The 20,444-nt window shown below is 46.4% G+C and overlaps 6 protein-coding genes across 6 annotated transcripts; 4 read left to right on the forward strand and 2 right to left on the reverse strand.

The window, feature by feature from the left end:
* Positions 1 to 3,605: 3,605 nt before the first annotated feature.
* F5147DRAFT_657249 (uncharacterized protein) lies at positions 3,606 to 5,397 on the forward strand (the record flags this gene model as incomplete). Its single annotated transcript, XM_041434241.1, has 10 exons — positions 3,606 to 3,640; positions 3,694 to 3,783; positions 3,888 to 3,890; positions 3,983 to 4,026; positions 4,095 to 4,185; positions 4,386 to 4,468; positions 4,732 to 4,832; positions 4,884 to 5,054; positions 5,113 to 5,154; positions 5,236 to 5,397. The coding sequence occupies 10 exons, from the start codon at positions 3,606 to 3,608 to the stop codon at positions 5,395 to 5,397; spliced, it is 822 nt and encodes a 273-aa protein (XP_041287367.1).
* Positions 5,398 to 6,331: 934 nt separating this feature from the next.
* On the reverse strand, positions 6,332 to 6,851 carry F5147DRAFT_657250 (uncharacterized protein; the record flags this gene model as incomplete). The annotated part of the gene is made up of 3 exons (XM_041434242.1): positions 6,332 to 6,583; positions 6,628 to 6,731; positions 6,830 to 6,851. 3 exons carry the CDS (start codon positions 6,849 to 6,851, stop codon positions 6,332 to 6,334), a joined length of 378 nt encoding a protein of 125 aa, XP_041287368.1.
* Positions 6,852 to 9,336: 2,485 nt separating this feature from the next.
* On the forward strand, positions 9,337 to 10,735 carry F5147DRAFT_585213 (isoprenoid synthase domain-containing protein; the record flags this gene model as incomplete). The annotated part of the gene is made up of 5 exons (XM_041431848.1): positions 9,337 to 9,508; positions 9,668 to 9,842; positions 9,900 to 10,182; positions 10,234 to 10,499; positions 10,555 to 10,735. 5 exons carry the CDS (start codon positions 9,337 to 9,339, stop codon positions 10,733 to 10,735), a joined length of 1,077 nt encoding a protein of 358 aa, XP_041287369.1.
* A 737-nt stretch (positions 10,736 to 11,472) lies between these two features.
* F5147DRAFT_417508 (uncharacterized protein) lies at positions 11,473 to 12,255 on the reverse strand. The gene is made up of 5 exons (XM_041429720.1): positions 12,193 to 12,255; positions 11,937 to 12,140; positions 11,838 to 11,888; positions 11,590 to 11,779; positions 11,473 to 11,537 (listed from the first exon to the last, which is right to left on the reverse strand). Coding segments are annotated over exons 2-5 (357 nt in total). The 5' UTR covers positions 12,051 to 12,140; positions 12,193 to 12,255; the 3' UTR covers positions 11,473 to 11,535.
* A 2,365-nt stretch (positions 12,256 to 14,620) lies between these two features.
* On the forward strand, positions 14,621 to 18,461 carry F5147DRAFT_720033 (uncharacterized protein). The gene is made up of 12 exons (XM_041438797.1): positions 14,621 to 15,113; positions 15,182 to 15,325; positions 15,375 to 15,494; positions 15,545 to 15,701; positions 15,751 to 16,334; positions 16,384 to 16,497; positions 16,547 to 16,615; positions 16,665 to 16,921; positions 16,974 to 17,151; positions 17,200 to 17,759; positions 17,810 to 17,918; positions 17,969 to 18,461. Exons 1-12 carry the CDS (start codon positions 14,673 to 14,675, stop codon positions 18,269 to 18,271), a joined length of 3,036 nt encoding a protein of 1,011 aa, XP_041287371.1. The 5' UTR covers positions 14,621 to 14,672; the 3' UTR covers positions 18,272 to 18,461.
* On the forward strand, positions 18,451 to 19,704 carry F5147DRAFT_720037 (thioredoxin-like protein). Its single transcript, XM_041438798.1, has 5 exons — positions 18,451 to 18,728; positions 18,779 to 18,965; positions 19,021 to 19,142; positions 19,201 to 19,355; positions 19,417 to 19,704. Exons 1-5 carry the CDS (start codon positions 18,558 to 18,560, stop codon positions 19,454 to 19,456), a joined length of 675 nt encoding a protein of 224 aa, XP_041287372.1. The 5' UTR covers positions 18,451 to 18,557; the 3' UTR covers positions 19,457 to 19,704.
* Positions 19,705 to 20,444: the final 740 nt, after the last annotated feature.

Here is a 20,444-nt window from a genome sequence, read left to right on the forward strand (position 1 = left end):
CATATTTTGCTGTGCTTGAATTTAACTCAAACCCAATACTGTAAAGACCTTTCCTAATCTTACTAAGGTGATTCATCCATATATATTCAGCAGCAACAGAAATTTGATCTTGCAAAGTCTTGTTGTGTCCAAGTCCACCCCTTTTGCTTATGTAAGCAGTGTCGCCCATGTCATGCTGCCTCACCCAATGATTTTTTTCAGCCTCCATTTGACTTGCCTGGATCCAAATAGAATTGGATCCAGAGGTAATTGACCGATATGAATCTGATGGCAATGCTGATTTTGTCCGAAAAAATCATGTTTCAGAGTCATGGTGCCTGAGCTTCCTGCCTCTCCGACCAGATGGAAATCATGGCAGGACAAGGATTTAAACCTAGTCCTTCCTGACTCCTGGGAGAAATATGACTACTAGACTATCTCTTCATATAGGGCCATGTAGCTGGAGAACATGACTTGCGCCTTTAGCTATAGCATGGTCTTTCCATCTTAGCTTAGCATCCAAACATGTAGCGAGTTCCTTGTTATCTTATTTATAATACAAGAAAAGAATTCAGAGCTTGCTGTATGGAACTGGAAAACAGGTGAACTCATACTGGTGAGTCAAGATGAAGCAGAATCTGTGTTACCTGTTATTCTGATATCTATTCTAGACATGCACCAGTCGTGAAATCACTACCTTCGCCTTCCTCGCATATTTGTCTCTAACTGTAATGACTGGATGGTCTGGTGGTTGAGACGTCGTCAACAAAAGTCATGTTGGTCAGTTCAGTTGACTGGCAGCCTCTGTTCAAGTTTCATTTTTTGTGTCTTCATGTGATCGGCCAGACTTGAACCAGTACTTGTTTTCAATATTATAGAACCTGCTAAATGGACTGGAAACATGTGTTTGTCCATGAAAAATAACCACTCCTATTGTGCTGCCTCCGCATTTTTTCTGCTTATGTAAGCAGGCCCACCTCAACCAATGATTGATTTTTTTAACCTTCATATGACTTGCTTGGCTTCAAATACACCTTTAATGTGGGGTTATTGAGCTCTCTAAATATGATGGTGATGCCCTTTTTGTTCAAAAAAATCACATTCCAAAGTTATGAATGTCTGTGATGCTGAGGTCCTCAACCCAAGGTCGATTGTTTCAGCCTTTATATGACTTGATCTCAGGCTCATCATCAAGGTGATTGATAGATATATTTCAGCAGCAACAGAGATATTTGATCTATCAAGTCTTGTTCTAAGCGTGCTCAAGTCCACCGCTTTCGCTTATGTAAGCAGTGTCACCCCTGTCATGCTGCCTCACCCAATGATTGATTTTTTCAGCCTCCATTTGACTTGCCTGGCTTCGAATAGAACTCGATTCAGAGGTTATTGACCAATCTGAATCTGATGGCAATGCTTATTTCGTCCGAAAAAATCATGTTTCAGAGTCATGGTACCCCCTCCCCCCACCTACTCCACCAAGAAGCATGATTTTATGTCAATACAGATGTGCTAAGGGATGTTCCTAGTGTTTAATGATGATACAAATAGATTATAGATGGATTCAGAGTGTTCTGAACCAATATGGAATGTGATGTGTGAGTTTGCCTGGTACCCCCCCTCAAAGATCGATTTTTCTAGGCTTCACATGACTTGTCAGCACTTCAAAAGTATTCTTCCTGGGGGTTCTTGATGCTTCTGAACACGATGGTAAAGCCAGATTTGTCAGAAAAAATCAGGTTGTTGAGATATGTAGGGTCCCCCTCCCCCCTCCTAACTCATATATCTTGGTATTATATAAATACCGGTATATAAATAAGTGTTCCTACTGTTTTAAGAGCATATAAATCGATTGGAAATGGTCCCAGAGTGTTTTGGGCCCATCCTGATTAAGATATGCGAGTTTTCATGATACCCCCCTCAAAGATCGATTTTTCTAGGCTTCCCATGACTTGCTTGTGCTCTAGGAGTATTTTTCCGGGGTGCTCTTGATGTCCCTGAACAAGATGGTGAAGCCCAATATGTCAGGAAAAATCAGGTTGTTGAGATACAGAAGGTCCTCCCCCCCCCCTCCTACCCCTATATTTTACAACACTCACATTTCACTCAAAACCAATACTGAAAATGGTTGTCCCAGTGTTTTTAAAGCATAGAAATCGATTGGTGATGGTCCCAGGGTCTCTGGAGGTCAGCATTGTTGACCTTGGCTGGTGGGATGAAAAACTCAGTATTTTGACATTATCTACAGATCCCAACCGCCGATTTCTTTCATTCCGGGCTCATATTAATCCTTGGGCATCCCTCTAAAATATGTACCAGCCCAAGAAGAGAAAAAAATTTCAAACTTTGAAACCTATTTCTGTTTTGACCATATAAATGGTTGCTAGTAGTCAAGCCGCTCCGAATGAGAGGAATAGACATCTATATATACTATGTGGTTCTGGAGAGAAGGATCATTGCCTGGCTAGAACTGGTGGATGGCTATATTCTTTTCCAGGAATGTACAACGGTGCGGCACTGGAACCATAAAAGTATGTCAATTTTTTTTGTGGTTTTTGTTATTGAACTTGTTTTGGACAGGACTCGAACTGGAGGCTCAGTGTTACAGTAACATGGCACGAGTCCCCCGCCAGCAGAGAGCCCTCTGCCACCGCACGGCTATAGACGATAACGGAGTCTCACCAGCTCTGTGACGACAGATGACGACGACGATAGATGATGATAGACGATAAGCGGCAACTGCCGGCTTAGATAAGCGGTCTGGACCGCACGTGACATGACATGACGACATAGGTCTAGAAGACCTATTTATGTTATCAAGATAGAAGGCAAGCCTCGTGTTGCCTCATGTACTGATAGAAGGATACCACGTGGATCCTATCTCTGATGGAAGCGTACCGCATGGACGCTATCTACGATAGAAGCCCGCCTCATGGACGCTATCTCTGACTCGAGTAGATAAGCAGATTAGAACCCAGCTTTGAGCTGAGCTTAGATACGATAGAGTAGCCTTATATAAGGTCGAAGATTAAAGTAGACATTCCTTACTTTAATCTTACTAGGTACTACCCAGAAACTAGTCTAATCAACTAGGTTTACCCTTGAACTCCTTGTCCCGCTAAAGCTACCTGCTCGACATCGACTCGTACCTTCAGTGACGCCTCTCACTGTCTGTAAACCGCTATCATCTCGGCGTAACCCCTCGTTAACCACCACGAGCTACGTTCGAGTACGCAACCTTTGCTTGTCTGTAAAGGCCGACGACTCTCAGCACTCGGTACCACTGTCGTGGTTGTCGCTGTTTAGATCATCCTAGTCGCACACGACCGTTTGTCGTAACACTCAGTACTGGTGAGCTAAAGATCGCCATCTGATGGAAGCAACCATTTTCAATTGCACCAGGAAACACGCCAAGTACTTTCCCCACGGGATTGACATACCTCTCCAGGATGTCAGAACTTTGTGCATTAAGTTGAATTGGTATCGTGTGGGTGAGTTCTTCAGCATTATAGCGCCTGAACAAGACGAACCTGAGGAATAAATAGAAGCATCCACCATGGAACGCTCAATGGCGGCTTTGATATTTTGGAAACCTGATGTAGAAACTACAATACAAAGAGGAACAAATGATGCTCCTGACTGTATCTGTAAAAGTTGTAAGGTCGTACGTTGCCTAGTCTGCGTTACTTGAGGAGACAAGTGTGTTCGACCCTAAAGGGGAAGTGAGTACAGCGAAGATCTAGGGGTATGCACGGAAGCGAAGCGCGAGAAAACGCAGATGCGCGCAAGGCGCAGGAACGCGCGCGCGTAAGTGGAAATAAGAGAGACTAAACTTAAGTGATGATATGATATAAGATAAGAGAAGAGTGATGCGAAGTGTAAACAAATAGATTTCTACTGCGAGTTTCTAGGTAGTAAGTGGGTGGAAAGTAACTAAAGTAAGGTGAAAAGTGCAAAGTAGGAAAAGTCAGATCCCTAATAGTATGTACTGCTGGCACTTATATAGCGCGCCTAAGCGTGGTCATGCGGAGCCAAAGCGCTACCGAGTAGGTATGCAAAGATATATATGAGTGAGAAACCATAATAAAAATAATGGTGGAATGATATGCTAATAAAAGAAATGGAAATGTACGCACTAGAGGGCTTGGTGGACAGTGGATGGATGCTTCTAGATGGCTGGTGCTATAAGGCACTCAAGCGCGGGAACGCGTGCGCGCATATACATCGTGAAGCAGCGGGAAAGCTGCGCCTCATATAGGAATCGCTGCAGATAGCACACAGAATGATGCTGCAAGTTTGTGCTGTATACTTCCTAGTGTAAAGTGCCATATCACACCATGAGAGGCATGATTCTCTACACCGACAAAATGAAGGAAATGGCCGCTGTAGGCATGCACGCTGATCTCAAGCTACATCTTCAAGTTGATGACCAAAACAGAGGACTTTGCAAGACATGATGGAGCTATGGATGGAACATGTACCGTCATCTATGGTACGTGAGCCTTGGAAAGACTGGAACTATAAATTTATCTTGAACAGGCAGATTAGCATATATTCTCCGTACGATGCTATTTCTCATACCAGACATATCCTGATTGAATATTCAAAGGCCATCACGAATACCTAAATCACCATGGCCAACCCGAAGTGCGCTTGATGTGCATTCGGTGGCCGGGAAGCGTGGACCCCTCAAAAAGTCTCCCTTCCTGACTGGCACTGCAGTTGCTATGTTTTGGATTCCATTCCTAATGCTAGATCGTCTTAAACATGTTTATGTTGATGGTCTCATAAATGGGGTGGACATCAGGAGATTTACTGATGATTTCAGCGCCCAGGCCAAAGCTCAAACTACCGTGGTGAGTGCTACATCGTGGCCTAATTGAGAACACTTACTATTTGTCTGACAGGCAAGTGTCATTATGGCGGTCAATGCCAGCATCCTTGCAGTCCCAGGTCTAGGTACACAACTGGCTATGAAGGCATTGTGTTCCATCTCCTTCATTCTCTGTGTCTACAGCATCATCGGGTGTGCAATTGCACAACAATTGGTTCAAAGCTTGAGATACCTTGACTTTTCAGTGCGATCATCTTCTTTTTTTTTGTTTGCAGCCTGGTCTGACAATATCGATTGGATAGGCATATTACTTACAAGAGGAGATGGGCACTTTTGTGATCCTTGTGAGTATACTGATGTTCACATTCCTGATGAGGTGAAATAAGGTATTCATCGCAATGAGTCATTACTGACAGGCGCACTAGAGTTTGGCATTTGCCATCATTGGAGTTCTAGCAGGGATCTTCACTGTTGAATTTGGCCTTCCCTTGTCCGAAAGGATAGGATGCGGGCTGATCCTTGTTGTTGGGGGAGGGCTCATGATTCCATTGACAATGGCCAGCTTTGGGCCTGGACTGATTCAATGATGGGGTTCAATACCCTTGTGCTCTATATAAACACTACTATGTAGTCCAATATTGGTCCAATATACATGAATGCCTCAGCTTCCATGTGACACTGTTTGAGCTTGTGTGTGAACTTGAAGTTGTTGCCGCATGGAACGTGAGTACACACCGGATATGACTCAACTGTCTGCCAAAAGCTACAGTTCCTTACTGATGTGACCAGTGAATCTCATCAAGATTCAGTTGGACATACACGACACAGAATGATTGATTTACTATCCGCAGTAGTATGGCAGGTATATATCTTCGTCCCACTTCGCCTCCCCTTTCATCCCTAGATGTCACGGTTGGTAGCTTCTTAGAGTATCATCATTCGTTTGGCTGATTTAAGTTGAGCAGGACCCTCCAGCTCGCACTGTCCTTGGAATGTTGCTCATGGAGAGATCCAACATTTGAGCCACTGGTAGGCTTGCTATAACTATGTCACCCTGAGTCACTATCTCGTTGTTCATGTATGGGAATCCAATATGTGAGTGGCCTCATTTCCATTGCAAGTGATCACTGACCAGACTGCAGTTGCCATCAAATATGTATTGTTGATTGTCAAGTGCCTCTGTGTCATATCCCGCGTTCCAGACCCAGACTTATCACATATCATTTCCGGATCCGGCTGACGTCTATCTATGTCCGGATCCGACCCGCATCTAACTTCCAGTGCCTTATCCCTTTGTATGTTCCTACTCCGGTTAGACTAAATCATTTTCCGTACCTCGTTTCATTTCCGCCCTTTATTTTCCTCTGATCTAATCTCCGGGTTCATTTAACTATTTTCCGATAGACTAGCGTTTGACTTTTCTATACGCTCCGTCCACCGCTTTGTATAGCTTTGGACTTCGCATCTTAGTAGTATATAAACCCTGTAGAATCTATGTACATCTTTAGTTCGAATATTATCTTAGACTCTGCTCATTCCTTCCTCCGTCCGACTTGAGTTATCCTCTCGTCGACCTCCGCTCGTCTTAGGATTGATTCCTATTGACTTATCACCTCCGCCTCTACCTTTGGTAGTCCTCCGCTGTTTCCTTTCTAGTTCGGACTTTGTCCGGATTAGTCTTATCTCTTGTTCCCGAACGTCCGCCGGAATTCCCGTGCATCGGACATCGGACTCCGGACATCGCCCGACGCCCTCCGGACATCGTCCGGTAACCTTCGGATATTGTTCGACAGCCTTCGGAAGTTAGGGGCACGTACTCGGGTAAGGGGCGCAGCGCACGAGCTGAAGCCAAGCCCTTCGGATTTGACCCTTGAGCACGTTCTTAACACTCTGGCATGACAGACTGCTACAGTCCACAGCCCTATTTGTTCCGAGCAATCTCTCATTTGGTTTAGACTGGGCAGTCATGATCACGAATGAGGTGCCAGCAGTGACTCGTTTAACCTTCATCTCACTTACAAGTTATGATGCCAGTTACCATGTAGAGAACCTCACACAATCCACTCGTGTATGTTCCTCTTTGCTGGCCCTTAGTTCTAAAAGAGCATTGATGTTGGCAGACTCGCTATGGGACGTGAATACTTCTTGCTCCTATATGGCTTCAACAGCCAGAGGAGAAACATGAAATGTTAAACCTCATCAAGCCATCCGTGTTTCCTGACCTCAGAAGCCAATCCTTCCATTAACAGCTCACACTAGTCGTGCATCATCATGAATGAGATCATGCGATTATGGCTCCCGATGGCACCACGCTAGAGCATTTCCTATCCTAGGTACAATGCCGTGGATCACCTGTATTTCTAAGCCCTCTTTCAACTGCAGAGCATGTTATTGCTGTAGTACAAGGTACACAGTACACAATGTCACCTATCTGATTGATTTGTTTTGAAGGTAATAAACTATCCACCAACTTGGTAAATTGCGGAAGATGCAGACTCTTGGTAGATGAGTGCTATTGGATGCACAACCTTTGGTGAGTTGTTTTGATGGACTTGCTGCTTACATGACCCGGCTCGCTCATTAGACATTTGAGCTTAGAACTCATCCTTCCACCTATGCAAGACCACTCGAGATCAGCTATTCAACTGCAGAAGGCTCAACCTATCCAAGTCATAACAGTTTGAGGTGGCTTGAAGCTAGCTCAAGCCGTTGTTCCCATATTGTTGGCTTGTGCTGGTTCGTGCTGGTCCAGGTGGCTTGCGGACTGGACCAAGTTGCACATAGGTGACTTGGTTCATGGAGACCACCAAACTGCTGGAAAACCAGTAAGAGCCGAGCCTGTCCAGCCATAGCTAAACCATGACATGACTATCAGCAATGGATACAAAAGACAGACCAGTATCTGAACGTACTCCTAGACACAGAGGTTCCTGCCAACAGAATATGCTCATATGTGAGAGCGATGGGGACTGCAAATGTAGTACTTTGCTTTATGAAGTGTGGGGACATGGTATACTGGTGGTATACAAGAATGCAGCGCTTGGTGTAGGAAAGTAGCGCACGCTTGGTGCGGAAGAGTTGCACTTTGCATAGGGAATGATTGGAGAGGTGTTTAGCACAAGTTGTGGATATGGCTGCTATGAGGCTACAGATATGTCAGTCTCTACACTGCATTATGACAAACCACACCGAGTAGGCAATACTGGTGGTACGACTATAAGCTTCTGAACTCGGTGCTTTGCGCCACAAGCATGACACTGTTTTCCCACTTTGAGGGGCCTTTACCCTTGTAGGCATGTGACTCATTCCTACCATTTGCAAGCCATAAGAGATTTATTAGAGATCACATTACGATATATGCCGTTGTGAGCTAGGAAAGTAAAAGCCATTATGGTTGAGTGGTAAAGATGGATCATCGTATTGAGATCTTGAGTTCAATTCCTGCCATTGCCAATTTATATTTTTTGAATTTTGCACCATATTTCTGAGCATTATGACTGTATGCGGCCGGGAATACGACGAGAAGATGACACAAGACCATGGATGGACAGAGCAAGACGAGGAGCACGACAAAGATTTGAGGCCAAAATTTCCCACGGTCTGATGAAAACGCGTCCATGATTTTCGAGTATTTTGGTCATATGTCGCCGGGATCTTGATGCGATGATGTCGTGAGACCACTGGATGGAATGACATCGACAAGGAGCATGGTTTTGGACTCGGACAAAAAAGTGATTAATAAGCGATGACTAAGGTGATGCGCCACTTGGATGACAAGAGTCTATTGATAAGCGATGACAAAGGCGACCACAAGCGACCCCCGCTGAGACGGACGAAACGACCACCCTGAAAGCGACCCCCCCCGACGGGCCCCATGCGGAAGGAACGATTGCGGGCCCCCAAGAGGGGAGTCCCCTCCCAATAGGAACCGGACTTTTTTGCGGGAGGTTGAGATTTTCAAGGGCTACAGCGGCTAATCTGCAAAACCACTGAAATGAACGCTTGAGTTACGCGCGTTACGGACGCTTACGAGCGCTTACGACTTCAGTAGCGCACTCTGAAGATAACATGGGCTTGATTTGATCTCTAAAATAATATAGATAAACAGACAACACGGTGCAGTTGAGCCGCAACGAAACAAAAATGTAACTAGTGCAAGTCTGAGCGCAATGCATGATACACCTGGTCACTGTGATTGTAGGGAGCCGAGTCGACTTAGGTGCAATAACGACTAAAAAGGTGCGCGAGCCGACTCTAGCTATATATGGCTCCCAGAAAGCGCCTCAAAGGGATTTTGGATTTTTTCAAGCCCGCTCCTCTCCTCACCACATCATGCCGCGGCCATGCGGACGCTGTCGGTTTGTAACACCGGCAGATACTCAGCATCAGACAACTTTTTGACCATTTTTGACTGGTTATATCAGGTAGGAATTATATATAAGGACTAGAAGTCCTGAACTCTCCAGCGTCACTCTTTCTTCTGTTTCCACTTGTCATTGAAAAGTTTCTGTAGACTCCAGGATACCATGGATACTCGTCCAAGGGTATTCCACCTCCCAGACACCATGCTCAACTGGCCCTGGCCCCGTGCAATGAATCCTCATTTCGAAGTTGTAAAAGCTGGAGTCGATGCTTCCTTCCGTGAATTTAAGGCTCTGAGTGACGAGTCACAGGAAGTATTCGACAAATGCGATTGTGGTTGGACTTCTGTTCCCTCTCAATTTTAAAGATGGCTGAGACATATCGTGTTTGTAGCCCGCCTAGTAGCTCTGGTCTATCCCAATGTGCCTAGAGGTTCGTATTAGATTCCTGCCTATTCACACACCACGGAGCCCTGATCACATTCCTGAAAAATAGAAGTCCTTCGAATCGGCTGCGACTTGCACCATATTTACCTCATTGTGGACGAGTACACCGACATCGAAAATGCGGTAGTCACCCAGGAAATGTTGGATATCGTACTTGATGCTCTGCATAATCCCCATAAGACACGACCCGAAGGCGAATGCATCCTTGGTGAAATCATGCGACAGTAAGTGCTTCCAAATTGTTCGATGATGCATCTGGAGTCCAAGTCATTTTTGTCCAGATTTTGGGCTCGTGCAATCCAGACCGCAAGCCCGTCGTCTCAGCGTCACTTCATTGAAGAATTCACCGCATACCTTTCTGCAACGATTGTTGAGGCTACTGACCGCGAACAAGGCCATTGCCGCAGTATCAATGACTACCTGAAGCTACGCCGGGATACGAGTGCCATGAAATCCACTGTCACAGTATGTGAAATGGGAATGGAGCTTCCTGATGAAGTGTTCTACCATCCCGTTATCGTGGACCTTGTTGACTGCATCGCAGAATTGTGTCTGGTTGACAATGTAAACCCATGTTGAAGGTGTGGTGTGCAACCTGCTAACGACCTTCTACAGGACATGATTTCGTACAACAGAGAGCAAGCGACTGGGGGCGAAAGCCATAATTTGATTACTGCTATTATGTTGGAACTCGGCCTCGACATAAGCGGTGCGATGGCTTGGGCAGCGCGTTATCACGCTGAAGTTCAAAAACGATTTATGGGCGGTCTTGCGAAGGTCCCTTCTTGGGGACCATCCGTCGACGTGCTAGTTCAGGAGTATCTTGATGGGATTGCAAGATGGCCTCAAGGGCTCCATTGTTGGAGTTTCGAGACTCAAAGGTCACATGGATATTCTATTCGTATGAATCATCACTTATACGGAATGGGATTACAGATACTTTGGCACCAGGGGACCAGAGATGCAGGAAACCGGGCTTGTCCCATTGTTGCCAAAAGTTAAGCGCAAAGACGCATTTCCAGTGGCTGGGGTTCGTATTGTCGATTTGTCCAAGATCATGCACCACGAGCAACCATCTGGTGTGCTTGAGTTTGGCCTATTTTCGCCTCTCAAATAATCAGTGTAATGTGGAATTTCGCAATAGCCCCTCCGGGCATACTGTACCCTTTATAAGGACTCACCTTCAGTCGGTTTTACGACAATATATTGTGTTTACGGTAGCGACTCAGGAAATACTATATTAGCATTGTCTCTGCAAATATACGGCGTCTCTTCGCGTTCTTACTTTCGACAATGTTGTGCACAATCGACTGCGAGCAAAGGGATCAGTCCGGAGGTCGAGCAAGGTTTGTGGTAGCGCCAAACTTTAACATTCATCAAATGTAGAAACTCTTCGATTCACTGTCGTATGGAACGTGGGGGATGCAGTGGCTTTCTATCAATATTAATATAAATCTTCAATGACTCATAAATATGATCAATAAGCTCATACTCGACACAACCTGCAAACATTTCCCAGGCATTTCGAGAGATGTGATCAGGTTGCAGACTAATCAACTCGATGTTTGTGGTGGTTACTATGTTGACATCACAGCTGAAATATGGGAGGATGTCGTCGACTTGCTTAACGTAGTCGAAGTAACCCGTGCAGAAATAACGTTTCCCGTTCCACCACCGCTTGATGCTCAGTGGACTATTCCATCGCCTGACAATCAACCGGCGCCGAATCAGGTTAACAGACAAAACAGCTCGTACGCACCCCGGAAATTCTACAAGTATTTTCAGTACTGAAGACCATACGACAGCACTGAGAACGATGACAAAATCACAATCAAAGTTTTTTTTCCATCTGGCGAGATCCGGTCTGCCAAAATCTCGAGAACGGTACGGGTGGACACACTCCTTGCCGAGTCTCTTCTCTATAATATAGTATAAGATTCATGTACAGGATACGATAGCTTGGTGACTCACAGAAGCTCTTTGTCTCCGAATAGTCCCTGATGAAACGGGCACACTCAAGAGTCTGGTGAACGATCTTTCCGACGATATCGCGCATCGATTCAATTTTTCCAAGACTGTCATCTTGAGCTATGAAGCGGTAAACTTCAGCCAATTTAAGACTGAGAATCGATTGGTCGCGCTGTGCCTGAGCAATTATAATCTTCATGGAATTAGAACTTCTGAGTAGGAAACTGGACTCCGGGAGAAACAAAACATACTTTAGATGCAGCCGACAGGACTCCCAGCGCCATCTTTGCGTACGGATGTACCTATATAACGTGATTAGTTCCCTTCCAAACAACAAGAATGACCCATACGTCTGCGATCTTCTCAAGGACAGCATCGATAATCTTGAGGGGTTGGAGATACGTCGTCTCAAAATCATCTGCGGCAGTAAGATCCGCTGGGGTATTGTCGACGGCGGATGTCATAGAAGTCGCATGTTTCCCTAGTGATCAAAGTTCGGCGTGAACTAATTGGGGATCAGGTCCTCCTTCCTCGTCAGAAGGAGTAGCCTGAACCTGTGGGACCGCCAAAATTAGAGAAGAAAATCAAAGTATTTGATGGAAATACCTGCAAAGCAGGCTCTCCGGACAGCCCTTGTTTCACGGAGTCATTTGGAATCTCGGAAATGTGGTGGGATGCTTGTTGTCGTTGGAAGGATGGAAATACAACGTGTCCTGAGCGCCTCTAAGAAAACGGAAGGACTGGAATAGCAAGTTCGAGCACTTACCTCGACTTGCTGAGTCGATGAAGCCTCTTCATTTTCGACGTCGTGGACCGCAGTGGCGCGGTTGCATGTTCGTTTGGAGCGTTTCTGTACAATCTTAGCCGTATTCAGGACAAACAGTATTCACGTCTACGCACAGGAAGCTTTTTGGTTAACCAATTCTTCAAATTCCGCAGGAACTGACAAGATCCTCTACGAGGTTGGTTCTGGACGAATAATGCGCAAGGACGACGATATATTTCAAGAGACGACGTACCAAGCTTTCCTGATTGGATCTGGAAGTTCCTGGAGGAGGATCGATATCTGGCCTATGATCTTCAGTCATCGCGAGTGGTTGGAGATTTAGATTGTTGTGAAAGAAACGGTGGGGTACACTGAGAAGTAGTGTGAGAAGGGAATGGGTGAGTCCCACTCTTTCGTAGAACTCCAAAGAACGTTCGAAGCATGATGGCCAGCATGTTGACTTCAAGGGCTATGCATTCAGCCACACAATTTCCATCGGTTCCGGTGGGGCGAGCCAATAGCTGTAGCAGACACAGCTCAGCAACAGACGAAGTCTATTAGGTACTATACCTGTAGAAGACACAGCTACAGAGGTTGTCAGTTACATAGGTGGTATATACAAGAATGATACTAACCTCAGCGACAGACGAACTACGGCAAATAGTAATAGTCGTGAATCCATCCAACTTGATCTGGAAGTCGAATGTAGAATGGCGTGTCAGTACTACCGCGTCTGACTGCAGCGTCACATGCGCGTCATGCGCCGTCACACGTGACACCTGAGCGCTGAGTCACGACCGCGGCAGGCGCGGCGCCAACATAACAATTCAGGACGCTCGATCCATTTGTTAAATTTTCGGCCTATCATAAACGATCTTTTATTGGTGGCACAATTTACATATAACTACATATTCCCTCATAACAAACAACGCTGTACCAGCCAATCCTATTTGTGCAATGGCGGATTATTTGCTCTTACAACACTTCAAACGGAAGCAAGGGATTTCATTGTAGGGTGCAATGATGTAAAAACCGGTGGCGAGCTCCAGTGGTAAGTCGCCTAGTCAGGATCCGCAGCATGTGGTGTGAGATGAACTCGCATCTTTGGATCCTCTGTGACGAATAGGACTTAAGGTACTTTGGTGGACACTTTCCAGAGAACTCGTTCGCATGTGATATTGTGAATGTTAGGCTGTATCCGATAAAATGATGAGACGACACGTACCTGGAAAACAGTTGAAAACGATCCTTCAGACCTTTACGGTCGCTCGAGGAGGTTTGGGCCAAACCTGGGTCTGATAACCAATCTGCAGTAATGCGCTCCCATCAAAAAATAAGGTGCCTTCAGTGTCCGCTAGAAATAAGTAATGTATGAGGGTTGACGTTGACGTTGAACGTTGAACGTTGAACGTTGAACGTTGAACGTTCGAACGTTGAAGCTTCGAAGTTCAAAGTGCTTGGCGAAGCTGGATCGGTCTTATCCCATCTGACGCTTCGATTATTGACCTACTCTTTCTGTCGCCCACTTCTGTAGAGTGTCCGTCGATGTCTAATTGAAAGCTGATTTCGGAACGCTGGATCCATTTGTAAAAATTTCCATTAGCACAAACGCAATCTTCATTGCTTGTATGGCTTCTCCTACACAATTTGCATAAAGGCATTCCCTCGCAACAAACAACGCTGTACAGCCTCCAGCCGATCCAATCTGTGCAATGGCAGATTGATGGCTCTCGTCCGACACTGCAAACGGAAGTAAGGGATTTCATAGTAGGGTACAATGATGTAAAAACCTATGGCGAAACCAGTAATGTCGGGAAGGGTGACGACGCTCCAGCGGTAAGTCAGGATCCGCAGCATGCGGTGAGATGCCTCGTATCTTTGAATGTTCTATGACGAACAGGACTTAGCCTAGAGTACCTTGGTGGACACTTTCCAGAGAACCCCATTCGCATGTGATATTGTGAATCTCAGGCCGTATCCGATAAAATGATCAGACGACACGCACCTGAAGTAGCGACCAATCGAAAACGATCCTTCAGGCTGATTTGACCTCTACGGTTGCTCGAGGGCGTTTGGGCCAAACCTGGGCCTGATAACCAATCTGCTCCCATCAAAAAATAAGGCGCCTTCAGTGTTCGCCAGAAATAAGTACATATGGATGGTTTTATGAGGGTTAACGTTGAAGTTCAAAGTGCTTGGCGAAGTTTGATCGGTCTTATTAAATATTCCTTATCGGCCCTATAGTAACTGTCCCAAGGTCATTCAATTGGGCAAAATCGCTAAAAACTTGAGTAGCTAAGTTAAGCCTCAGTCTCAACCTATGGCAAGTCCGTCTTCATCATGTTCGCCCTCTTCATCAGCGGTAACCATCCCAATACCTGGAAAGTCGATTTTGAAGCGCCCTCCACCTACGCAAACTGGTATATTCTCTCGAATCAAGGGCTTTCTGCCAACACAATCTCCCGCTTTTGCTAGCGACGACATCAAACCTCTCAAGCGTGCCCATTTTATACTTCCTCAACTCGTCACAGTTTACCCTATATCCTCTACCAACCCTCCGTCAACACCGACGCTCAAAGATGAGAAGCGGGCAATTGAAGAGAGAGAAGCGGAGAGACGCAGCAGAGTTGTCAGAGGCAACTCTATTGGTCCGAACGAAACGGAAGATTGGTGGAATTTGGACAAGGTGGAATCGTTCTACAGAGAGTGTTGCGCATCGAGAGAGGAAGAACCAGATCCCGCAATTTCGGCTGCCCTTAAGGTGACAAAATTTACTTGTGGGTTCTGAGAGTACATCAAGCTAATCTCGAATGCGGCTGCACTCAACAGCGCGCATCAGGCACAAATCCTCGGTCCGTTGATCTGTCTGGTGTACAATTGACACCTACATCTGCCGCAATCCTCTCTGACGTGTTTACGATCGAATGGGGTCTTCGAAAACTCACCCTTCGAGAATGTGATTTGGATGACTATGTAACTTGATTCTCCCCTGGTTGCCTGTGCTGTGCTCACCATAACCTAGAAATTGAAACTTATGCTTCACGCGCTGCTCATACCTGGCACCCTCGTTTTCCTGTCCGTCGCGTCAAACCGTCGCCTAAAGACACCTGCGTTCAAAGTCCTTGGTTTTTATGCCTCACAAGTGCGTCATTTTCGCAGGTAATGATGCACCTGCTCATATTTCATTGTCAGGCCAAAAAATTACAATTCCTCGACCTCTCACAAACAAATCTAGACAAGAAGGCAGTAGATTATATAGTAGTCTCATTGACAACAGCACCTGAGCCTGGTTTAATATCTCTCCGTCTAGATGATTGTTCGCTCAGAGTGCCAGCGCTGGACGTTCTTGGTAAGCTGTCAACGTTCACCCTTAGTCCAATTTCCACTAAGTGTGGCAGCCCGAGTTATTCGTACTTCATCTCTTCGCAACATCTCTTTGCGACATAATCGCATCAATGCAACAGGAGCTGTCGCGCTTGCTACCATGATCCGAGATTACCCAGACGTGGTCCCTAGTACTCCCAACTCATCTACCTTTCCTTCACAAGGAGGCATCATCTCTTCGCCGCCTTCCTCACCAATCCCCCCTTTCACCCATCTACCTCCTCCGTCACCTGTTGCCCGTACAGGACCCGTACTGCCTCCTCCACGCCACCCATCGTCCATGCCTCCTCAAACAACTTACACACCATATGTACCTCGTAATCGCCGAGGTGCTGCAACAGCACAACCTCCCCCGCTCTCTGCTTCTGGTCAGCCCGTCCCCATCATCACATCAAATCCACAGGGTGGTGTCACCACCCGTCATCTTGCGCCAAATGCTGGGCATCAACGGTCGGAGGGCGGACTCCATCCCAATGGTACGGCCCAGAGGCACGATGATGGCCCAAGCGCTGCACTGCTGGACAAGGTGCGCGCTCTCGATGCATTGCCAAGACTCGGAGCTCTCCGCACATTGGATTTACGAGGCAACGACATTCGTGTAAGTATTTTTTTGAATATAGTATTGCCTGTTGATGACGTTGGCGTAGAATGGGGTTACTTATCTGGCACAAGTACTCAAACGAAATAGAACCCTTAAGGTCCTGAACTTGAGCGAAAACAAGCTGGATGTTCAGTGCTTGGTGTTAATTGCCGAGGCACTGGTAAGCGCTGAGAGTCTCTTTGGTCGTCAGTTTTAACAGGAACTTCTAGAAATACAATCATTGCTTAGAAACTTTGGATCTCAGTCGGAATCCCTGCTCCGGTCCTGGTCTCGAAGGCGTGCGTTGATAACTCGCTGCACATGGTGCCTATACTGAACAATGTTTAGATCCAATCACTCCGAACGGCTTTCACATTAAATAATGCTCTCAAGCGCCTATTCCTCTCCTCTACCACCATGACATCACCGGGTGCTATCGCACTCGCAGAATTTCTCCCTGAATCAAACTCATTGCTCCACCTTGATCTCACGGACAATAACTTGGACATCGCTGCCATTATGGCCCTGAGCTCGGGACTCAAGGCTAATCACACGATGCGATGTCTCGACGTCAATATACCTCCAGATGACGAGGAATTTGCCAAGTGAGTGTCTAGTGATCTGTACAGTACGCTTCATGAATATGACCTCACACAGAATGTGTCGTGAAATTCTCAACACTTGTATCCGGAATACGGAGGAAGCAGAAAAAGCGGCACATGTTTCTGATGGACTTCGTAGTCCGGCGAGCAACAAAGGGTTTGGTAAGGGTGTGTGGAACATGATCCAGGAAAGTGAACTAGCCAAATCAATAGGTCAAGGTGGCGGGCTCAAGGTAGGTGTATGTTCCCCGTATATGATCAGCCTACTTACGATTCTGAAGGGTAATGATGAGGTTATATCAAGAGCATACGCGCTACTGTCTCAAGTCGAGAACTCGGTGAATAGCCCAAGGTCTATTTCGGTCGCATCTTCTGGGGTATCCTCCTCGACCGTTGTGTCACCCGCGGACCAAGACCTCGTTCAGCAAGCCAAGGCTATTGTCGACGAAATCACAGAAAAAGTGCAGACTACGACAGACATCGTCCTGCTAGAAGAGCTCCTGGGCCTCTGCGATAAACTGAACAGTGCTATCACACAGTTGTCATCCGCTCCTTCAAGTATATCACTTCTTCACGGTCTTGGGTTAAATATTCCAAGCGCAGTGATCAGTCCCGCTAACGGGGATGCTTCACATGGGAACCCCGCAGATCTGTCAGAAGATGATACACCACTAACTCCGAAGGTAGATAAAGGAAAAGGTCGAGCAGAACCAGAACCGGAGGAGCCGGAGAAAGTGTTGAGTCCCACTTTCATGATAACCGAATCGGAGGACGAGGATGAAGACGACAACAGACTCTTAGGCGAGGAGGACCAAATTAGCGTCCCTTCCCCTGTGGTTAGGTGGGTCACCATACGAGCAAAGTATCTACATACCCTGATGATGTCCAAAGGTCGAAAAGTTGGGTTGAAGAAGAAGGGGAAATCTTCCGAAAAGGTGCTGTCCTTCTTGGACCTGAAGAGATGGAGGGAGAATACGCTGGCGAAGACCTCCGTCGTGAGGTGAGTATACTGGTTATCTAGTTTCGCGATTTTTTCGAACACTGTTGTAGTTGTTGGAGGCTATGGTCGAACGGCCTCCTCCTCGCGGAATAATCGATGAATTTGGTATGGACCTGGATGTGATTGTCCCTGAAATAGCTTCTCCTCCCCCTGGGGAAGCTCTGCGGCCTCCACCGCGTCCGTACATCTCCCGCACTCGTTCCACGTCTTCCAATGGATCAACGGGAGACCTACATTCTCCGAATTCGCCTACGACAATGACTGCTGCGAGAAGCCCCACTTCACCCACATTTCCAGCCTCACGCCCATTACCAGGAAGCTTTTCAGCAAGCCCTCCTCCTGAGCCTCGATAGGGCATCGTGCCCTTCGTATATCATTTATTTGACTACTTTGACTATTCCATCCGAACTTGCCATATACCTGCTATCAATAGTAGTTGGGGAATGTGAAATGTCTATTGTTCAAGGTTTTTGTTTTGCGGTTGCCTGCTTGGATTCATTCCGTGTATATTACCTTAAATTGTGGATTTAATGCGACCAATACGTACGAATAGCAGCTGGAGCCCCTGACAGACGCCGTAGTAGGTGCAACGTTGTCGCTTAGCCTCTTCAACCCTTCATCTCTACCTACGCAAGCACCATGGCCTCCGACGAACTTGGGGCTGATCCTCAAGCTCCAAGGCGATCCTCAAGAATTTCAGGGCAATCAAAAGTAGAGACTCCTGCTCTTACTAAGAAACCGAAAAAACCTTCAAAACCGGGGAAAAAAAGGGCAGCCGAGGAGGTTGACAAAGATGAAAAGAACAAGAAAGTACGCCACTTCAAGCCAAGTTCTCTGACTTTGACTGTAATGCATTCAAGGCCAAAGCTAATGAAGACGAAGCGGTCAAGGAGGATGATGATGTAGCAGATGTACTAGCGCCCATCGACATTGGCGATATTCTCCCCTCCATAACCCTCAAAAACGAGAAAGGCGAAGACATCGATACTGGTTCAATTGCAGCAGAGAAGGGTGTCGTTCTCTTTCTTGTTCCGAAGGCTGACACACGCAAGTTCTTTTGGGTTTATTTTGTTGTTCATCCTAGCAACGGTTTTTCTTCCAGCTGGATGCACTACGCAAGCATGTGGCTTCCGTGATATATGGCAAGAATTTGCCTCGCTTGATTATGATATCTATGGAGTCAGTGCCGACTCCTCAGCTGCTCAAAGTAAATGGCAAACGAAGGTACGTCACCATGCATAATTTCAATGTGCGAACAACAACTTGATGACCGTCACTTCAGAAACAACTCCCATTCCCACTCATTTCTGATCCAAAGAGGTCGTTGATAGGCGTTCTTGGGGCTGGTGATGGAAATAAGACGAAACGCAGTCATTTTGTCTTTGAGAAGGGTGGTAAGCTTTTGGATAAGCGAATGCCTGTGAAGCCGGTAGACAGGTGCGTTCCATGTCACTGTACTGTGTTTTTCTTTCTCATTCGTCGATATGGCATACCTCAGTCCCCGTCTTGCATTGGAGTTTATCAAAGGCCTCAGCTAAGTGAATAGGCTACGAACACGCCCGCTCGGCCAAGTTGATGCTATGAATCCTTTCGATCTCGTTTTGTTTCTAGGAATTTGTACACCATCATGCATCGCACTTTCTAGACAATGACGCTGGCACCAACACTGGCTGTTTCACAGTAATTCAGACTGAAAGCCACAGAGCAAGGATCTCCCAAACAATGTCGAGTGTCGAAAGTATAGAGGCCAGAAGTCGAACATGCCATAATTGCACATATACGTGCCAGAGAGTATCAGTTCCTCTGGTCTTTTGTCCGATGAGTTGTGTTCTTTAAGTCAGCAAGTAAAGCTTACCTGCTCCAATATCATTGAGTACTAGTATCGCCGCGGTTACTCCACAGGCGATGCCAGGAAGATAACAAGAAGGAAGACCATTAGATATATCACAAGGGGCACAGTGATGGCGATGCTGGTAGGCATCAAGAAACATAGGGCTATAATGGAGACTGCAGGTGGACACTCACGTTATCACAGGGAACCATATCTGAGCGCCTCCCACTTGTAGTCTATGCAGATGAAGAGTGGTCGAGAGGTAGGGACAATGAGATGGGAAGAACCTCCGGAACAATCATCGAGTTAATACTAGTACTGTGAATGACAGAAAATGAAGACAAGTTAGTATTTGTTAAACGACAAGCGAGAATCGCGATACCTGCTGGACGTCCTTGCTCAACGTTCAAACGCTCAACGCCTATACAATATATCTCACCCTGGGAGCGTCTGCACTCTTGCAAATGCCGGCAAAGAAAGGTAGGGGATTAATACTGCTTGACATCGAGGACCGCGACATGCGGGTGCTTATCATGCCCACTGGGTCAGGTGACAAGTCTGCATCAAGGATGAATAACGTCGAACTGTTCCTGACCCTTCCAGGATGAATGTTACACTAGTCGTGACAGACATCCGTTCGTGGCATGCACACTGCGAAGACCAGCTTCAAGATGGACAGCAAGTTGGTTTAGCCT

This window comes from Suillus discolor (genome assembly GCF_016758755.1).
Source record: "Suillus discolor strain FC423 chromosome Unknown F5147scaffold_81, whole genome shotgun sequence".
Lineage (NCBI taxonomy): Eukaryota > Fungi > Basidiomycota > Agaricomycetes > Boletales > Suillaceae > Suillus > Suillus discolor.